Consider the following 7,899-nt stretch of genomic DNA (forward strand, 5'->3'; position numbering starts at 1 on the left):
TTAGGCTTTAGGGTAAGCTGTAGCCTCTTTTAATACTAGCTACTTATTCCTTCTTAAATTAGATTTATTAGGTGTATCTATAAAGCTACCTATATTAAACGTCTAAGGTATCTACTAAAATGAGGCGGTAGGTGGAGGGCTAGATTTAGGAGGCGTTAATGGTTTGGTAATAGTGGAGAGAGTTATAGACTCTGTAACAATTTCATATACCTTATCCACACGTCCTAAATCGAAATCACCGGCGTTAATTGCTAAGTTTAGAGAGGTTTTTTTTCCGCAGCTATTGGATGGCAGTAGACGAGAGGCCGAAAGGATTTGTAGCGCTAGTATAAGATTATTGGCATAGTCTTAAAGACCTATGCGCGTGTTAGAAGAACTCTATAATAAGCTAGATTCCGTCGCCTTTTTGGTTGCCTATCCGATCTATTACTATAGTAGAACTGGAGACGCCGAGCCCTCTAGAGAGTAACTTAGTAGAGTCGCGAAATGCATCTAACTCTTATCCAATGGGTTTTGCTTTGAAGTCTTGCTACGTTTCCCTCGTCCTTATCGTATGCGAAATGCAGCACTTCGAGATTAACACTAGCAGTACCTCTATACTTGATCCTCCTCTCTACTGCGAATCTTCGTTCGTGCTCGAGGAATCGTGCCTTTTGCATGTCTATATGGCCTGTTCGATAATATTTGCTACGGGAGAACAGGTTATTTATCATAACTTGCATAAGTTTTCACTGCGCTTCAAATATCACCCTTAGAACCCAATTCTAGGACCCTCTATTTTTAGCTAACCGTAGTTAGGGGATCCTAGTCACATCTGGAGAACAGCCACATCTGGAGAATTATCGGATGCCCAATTGGCCCAAAATGACCGGTCCTCTTGGCAGCGCCAAATAGGAGAACCACGTCTGGAGAACAGCTACGTCTGGAGAACAGCCATGTCTGGAGAACAGCCACGTGGAGAGCAGCCACGTCTGGAGAACAGCCACGTCTAGAGAATGCCCAATTGGCCCAAAATGACCGGTCCTCTTGGCGGCGCCAAATTGGAGAACAGCCACGTCTAGAGAGCAGCCACGTCTGGAGAACAGCCACGTGAGAAGAGCCACGTCTGGAGAACAGCCGCGTCTGACAGCCACATCTGGAATAGCCACGTCTTGGAGCAGTCACGTCTGGAGAACAGTCACGTCTGGAGAACAGTCACGTCTGGAGAACAACTAGTCTGACGAACGGTCACATCCGGAGAATAATAGTCCGCAGAAAGTTACAACTAGTCCGAGTCTTACCTATTTTGCCTTCTTTCCACCGCGCCTCCTATGTCATTTTCGAGTTTATGGCCTACTCTCTGTACTACGTCGCCGGCAATCCTCACCTTAACGAAATTCGCTTGGCTACAATACTTAGACAGGTAAAAACCCAATAGCGCAATAACTATTAAGCAGGGCACTAACTATAGCAGATACTCAACGGGCTTGCATACCTGTAACGAAAGGATTAGAGTATGGTTCGCTAAGTTGTTCAAATATACTTATTTATCTATATGGAGATATGTCGACCTAGATCGGACTTTCTTACCGCCGTCTTACCGCCGTCTTACCACCGTCTTACCACCGTCTTACCGCCGTCGTATTACTGTCTTTAATGCCTATCGACGTCTCAGTACTATCTTTAAAGCCTACTACCTAATAACTCACCACCTTACCACTTACGACTATATGTCTTATAGTCTGTTTCTGTTGCCTGTATTTTCTGTGAGGTGAGGATGTGGATAGGGAGTCCAATGATAGAATAATGGGTATATTGTATAGACAGAGACGAATCCTTAAGGGAAAAGGAGGAGTCTGTGTGCGAGGTAGGAAGGGTTTTCCCTAGGCACGTGCAGAGCACGTGCCTCACGGGCGAGTCACCCCTGGGTTGCCTTAGGGTCGCCCGTACCTTGCGGCTATATAACTATCTACTCAGGTTTTACCTAACAATGCCCCCCCCTTTAAAAAGGGTCGTCCCCAATCCTTTATATGCTTAAGCCTTAATAAAACCCCATAAAAAACCTTAGTAAGGAAAAAATTTGGAGGGGAAAGAGCGTCTTAATTTTGCGCATAGAGAGACGGGTAGTATACATGCGCGGCGCGAAGATGTTAAGGAACTTTAACCGGCGGTCGAAGTTGTCTAATTGGTTAGATTTGCCTTGCTAAGACTCCCCTGCATTTAACTGAGCCAGTAGCAATTTTATATGCCCGGCATGGAAAATCCTAATTAGTCTATTTAACAGGTAGAGCTAGTGGAGCTTAATACCGTTGCCTGAATTTGGTAGACCAGAAATATTCCAAAAGCTCGCTTGTGTAGGCAGGTCGCTAGTACCTCGTGGGTCGGTCATAGGTTATTTATATGCAGCTAGATTTATAGACGGTAAGGCTGTATACCTATTAAACCCGCCGCTGACCCTGCTTTAGCCTTACGCTATACCGGCGTAGCGCCGTGTATACTTCGCGGGTAGGTTTATAGGTTACTTATATGCAGCTAGGTTTAGGACAGCAAGACTGTATGCCCGTTAAATCCGCCGCTGACCTATGCTTTGGCCTTATGCGTTATCTGCGTAACATATGCGTGGAATAGTATAAGTTGTTAGTACAGGTTACTACTAGCGGGTCATTAATAGGTTGTAGACCCCGGTTAAATAGACCCCGGTTATAAACGGGTGTAGGATATTAATAAATTAAAACTTTACCCCGTACGTACGCCGCAGTTCTTATAGCAGTCGTTGCTTATTCTTTAATCCCTTAGGATATCCTCTGCTCCGCTTTAATGCAGGTTATATTTTAATAGCGGCGCTTACTTTTCGCCTGCGCTTCGGCTGTAAGGCTAGGGTATCCCGCTTGCGGTACTTATCTAGCAGTTATTAATAATTTTTAAGTTCTGTCTCGTATTTCTATTTATTATACTTATTTGGCCATCCTAGCCATTTAATAAGGTACTGTGGTTATCTAGTATGATCCTAGTGGGCGACGATTGCTTTTACTTTCTAGCTGCCTTCCTTAAGCTCTTCTACTGCTAGGGGTTAAAACCCAGGGCGTGACCTGTAAGGCTCTAGTAGGGAGATATAGAAGACTAGGTGGAGCCATGCCATAGTAGGTGGGAGCTCTAGCTTATATGCTTGCTGCCCTACACGCTCTAGGATCTAAAACGGTCCTATAAACTTGTAGTTAAGCTTTTTATAAGGACGTTTCGTGCGGATGTTCTTGGAGGAGAGTAGGACTTGTTTACTGACGGCGAAATGCTTAGCTAGATGGTGACGATTGTAGTATTTTGCCTAAAGCTTTTAGGTGTATATTATCGACGCTGCCGCTACCTTATGTGTAAGGCGCAGGCGTTATAGGTACGTCTCTGCGAGTTGGACATTTGTTAACTTAAACCCCTCCCTACCTTACTAGGCGTCTTAGACGCTGTCTAGGACTCTGTCCGGGACGTTTAGTAGCTAGCTATAGGCGAGCTTAATAGGGGAATGCTTTATTATGGCATGGACCTTAGAGTTATAGGTAAAGGCTACTTCTTTAAGTAGGGAGGCCTAATTAGACTGTTCCTAGTTTATAAATATACGTAGGTATGCCTTAAGCTCCTGGTTCTAACGCTCTGTCTACCTATCTATCTGCGGGTAGAATATAGTGCTAAGTTTACGTTAAACGCGGAGATGGTAGTATATGGTGCTTTAGTACTCGCTTGTAAATATACTACCCCTATTAGAGATAATATTATTTAGAGGCCCTGTTTATGTAAAGACTCTAAATAAGAGTTCTGCGAGTTGCGTAGCATTAATTATCTTACGCACTAGATAGTAGCGTACTAGCTTTATAAAACGGTCTATAAGGATAAGGACGGAGTTATACTCTACGTTATTAGGAGTCTTGGACTCTAGGAGATCTATAATAAAGTTAAGTAAATAATACTGCTAGGCTCGGGTGGGGGCCTAAAGAGGCTATAGCTCACTATAGGGTTTATAGTGGCGCGATTTGGAGTGTTAGTAGGCATTATAATTATCTAGGTATTTATAGAGGTCCTGGGTAAGGCTGTTCCAAGCGTACTTCCGCGTGATTACCTCAAAGGTATAGTTAAAACTATAGTGGCCGCCCATAGGATTGTTATAATTTCGCTTAAGGATCTCCTATTACAGTAGTGTGTAATTCGGCACCTAGACCTTGTTATTTTGCCTTAGGAGTCCTTAATTATTAAGGGTATAGTCCTTGTTACCGGCGGGAACTTGTTTCTAGGTTAACTGATTATATATAGAGCGTGTAAAGGCGTCCCTTTTTTGTACTCCACGAATAAAATTAACTAGTGACTTAGGGGGTTATTCTATAAACGCCGTTTTGGCTAAAGCAGCTACTACTACTTCTTACTATAGCATGAGACTCTGCGTAAAGTCGGTGCTAGTAAAGTAACGTATAATATATAGGTAACTCGCTAGGTTGTTATGGGGGACCGTAGCCTAGGCTAAGGGGTCTTCCCTAGGGTTAAGCGCTATTAGGCCAGTTAAAGTAGTCTTAAAGAGAATAGTAGGACGCTCTAGTCCGCCGGCGCTAAGTTCGCAAGGGTTACTTATATACTGCACGCATACTACTCGCTAGTGTAGTATAGTAGTACTAGGGCCGCCCACAAGGCCTATAACCCGCAACTTTTGCTGCAATGTAGGCAGCATGGCATTAAGAAGTGTCCTCTTACTGCTATCTTTAAAGCCTTTGGTATAATCCGGGCGTTAGAATAGTATATTGGCAGGATTTGTCTTACCTAGCTTATATTTAATCTTAAAATTAAACTTAGCTAGTTTTTTAGCGTACCGGGCCTGGTAAGTAGATAAGCTCTTAGTGGTTATAAAGTACTAGAGATTGTTATAATCGCAAAGCACGCGCGTTACATACGCGGCGTGTTTAAGGTAATGGCGCTACGTTTTAAAGCATTGCACTATAGCGAGTAGTTCTTTATTATGCGTATTATACCGTACTTCTAGGCTAGTAAGCTTCTAACTGTAATAAGCGATCGGGTGCTAGTGGAGTTAATCTCCCTACCCTAAAGGCTGTAGAAGTATACCGCTATAGGCATAGTCGGAAGCGTTAGTAATTACCATTAGGGGTAGATTAGGGTTAAAGTAGCGAAGTAAAGAAGCCTATATAAATGTAGCGCGTAGCTTATAAAACGCCTACTATATATTATCGGGCTAGGACTAGGGTTGATACCATTTAGTAGGCCCTTTTAACTTACGCTTTCTCTTCTTCTCCCTATCTAATGTTGGGTTGCGATATGCCCATGCAAGATATGCGTGTAGGGGGTATGTGGTATCTAAGTAGTTTTAGATAAATCGCCTATAGAAGTTGGCAAAGCTAAGGAAGACCTAGATGTCCCTATAGGACTTAGGCTTAGGCCATTCCTTAATAGCTTTTACGCGGTCAGGGTCTATTATAATACCCCTAGGGGTAATAATAAAGCCTAGGAACTTAACGTTCTTAGTATAAAAGATATATTTTAATAGTTTGGCGTATAGGCCCCAAGCGCGGAGCTGTCGTAGTACCTGCTTGATGTGCTTAACGTGCTTATCCTTATTATTTAAGTAGATAAGAATATTATTTAGGTAGACTATATAGATGGTATCTACTAGGGTTCCTAGAGCTTTATAAATATAGCTTTAGAAAGTCGTAGGGGCGTTAGTAAGACTAAAGGGCATCACTAGGTACTTAAAGTAACTATAGCGTGTCTTAAATGCGGTCTTCTATTCGTCTCCCTTTTTGATATAAATCCTATAGTACGCATTATAAAGATCTAGCTTTGTAAATATCTTCGCATAGCTAAGCCTATTAAAGAGTTCGCCGACTAGCGGTAGGGGGTACTGATTTTTAATCGTGATCTTGTTTAGGCGTCTATAGTCGACGTATAGCCGCATTATACCGTCTGCTTTCGGTATAAAGAGGATAGGCGCTCTAGCAGGCGACTTACTGGGCTTAATCCAGCCCTTTTTAAGAGCACTGTCTAGGTACTCTTATAAGATCTATAACTTTTTCTATAAGAGGTTATAGAGGGGTATTTGCGGTGGCGTCTTACCTTTTTCTAAGTCGATCGCATGGTTATACTTAGAGTTCTGCGGTAGTATGCTTACTAGCTCGTTAAAGAAGATATTAATTTCCTCCTTATATATATCTGGCAGGCCAGGGGCCACGGAGGTTGAAGCGACTATTATATAGTAGTGTGCTTCCAAAAGCTAGTGAAGAGAAGGGTGTAGCTGACATGCGTTTCGCAGATATACTCGCATAGAGAGTGCATATAGCTCTGCTATAGTGTACTTAATAGTTTCAGGGTTTTAATTACCTCCCCCTTACGTATAGGTAATCTGCGCTGGTACTGGAGGGTCTCCACGGGTACTCGCTACTAGTGACGGCAGGTCCTCTACTGTGTTTATAACCGGTGTCTCTATGTCTAGAGGGTCTACATAGGTACTCGCTGCCAGTAATAATAGGTCCTCTATTATGTTTATAACTGGTGTAGAGAAGGAGTCTTCTGGCTATAGCGAATAGACTATTTCGCTAGCCTTAATATCTACCAGGAGAGCGTTAAGGGTGACTATCTGGAGGCGTCTAGGGTCCGAAGTACCCTAGATAAACTGTTTAGAACGGAAGCTAATTAATAGATCTGCTTTTATAAGCCAATTCCATCTAAGAACTATATCGTAACTATTAAATAAGCCGCCCTAAAAGGTCTGCGGGCTAATAGTGCGAGGGGTACCCTAGGAGTCGCTAGTAGTAACCGTTAGATTATAAGTATTCTAGATTGTTATTTGGTTGCTATTAAGGAAACATGCGATAGGTTTACGTAAATATAGCGCGTAGCGTATAGGCAGGTTAAACCTACGGATAACGTCTTAATTAATAAGGTTGATTTAGCACCCATTATTATATAAGGCACGTAGGCGGACTTCGCCCTAGGGCGTATCTATTGCAACATGTACCATAATGCGTTTCTTCTTTCCCTCTATATTAGGCCCTAGTTGCAGTTAAGAGAGATACGCTACTAGGGCTTTAGGTTTTCCGAAGCCCGAGCTAACTTCTCTTTAGCCTACTTCTAGTGTTCCTTACGGTGGCCGCCTGCGGTCCTTTGACTCGCCTGCGTAGCACCGACGTCTAGGGGGTCCCCTAAGCCATCCGGCTTTTGGGTAGTCTCCCTGGGAGTTTACTTAGAAAAGCGTTACCCTTTTTAGGTTCTGTTCCCTAAGCCTAAGTCTATAAAGCCTATGCTGCGACCGCGCTTTATACGCGATAATTTGCCACTACCACTTACGCAATCTTCTGTAAGCTTTGTGGTATTAAGCAATTACTCTATACAGCGGATTTTGTTAAAGAGGCCTTTAGCGGTTCTTACCCGTTAGGCGAAGTTTTGGCAGAAGAGCTCTGCTTATAGGTAGGCTGGAAGACGTAAGAACTAGAAGTCTACCTATTGTTTAGGATTAATAAAAGGGGTATATAAGAAGAGGTTCTCTAAGCTATGTATACGGGCTAAGAAGACGTCAAACCTCTGGTTCTCCTTTATAACAGCCGTATAGTATATTATAGCGTTATTAAAGCGTCTTACTATAGGGTTCCTAATCTGGTCTTGGACCATAGTCTTAAATTTATCCTATAGTAAGGGACCCTTATTTTTAGTGCCTAACCGGCAATAAACTAGTTAGGTAATTGTCTTCTCTTTTATAAGACCTTTAATGGCCTAGCGCGTGCGTCGCTTACAGTTGTAGTTAGCGTTATTAACCTTAAATCGGTTCTTAACTGCGGCAATCCACCAGTCGAAATGCTGTTGAGTAGTACCGCTAATATTGGGTGGTGACTTCTTGACTAGGGCGTTGAGATTTAATCGGCGTATACGTTCGCTATATAA

At 42.8% G+C, this 7,899-nt stretch overlaps 1 protein-coding gene across 1 annotated transcript; it reads left to right on the top strand.

Moving 5' to 3' along the window:
- Positions 1–892: 892 nt before the first annotated feature.
- K441DRAFT_538437 (uncharacterized protein) lies at positions 893–1,215 on the top strand (the record flags this gene model as incomplete). The annotated part of the gene is made up of 2 exons (XM_067642524.1): positions 893–1,089; positions 1,161–1,215. Coding segments are annotated over 2 exons (252 nt in total), but the record flags the coding sequence as incomplete, so codon positions are not given.
- Between the last annotated feature and the right edge of the window lie 6,684 nt (positions 1,216–7,899).

This window comes from Cenococcum geophilum, assembly GCF_001692895.1.
Source record: "Cenococcum geophilum 1.58 unplaced genomic scaffold K441scaffold_4, whole genome shotgun sequence".
In the NCBI taxonomy this organism is placed as follows: domain Eukaryota; kingdom Fungi; phylum Ascomycota; class Dothideomycetes; order Gloniales; family Gloniaceae; genus Cenococcum; species Cenococcum geophilum.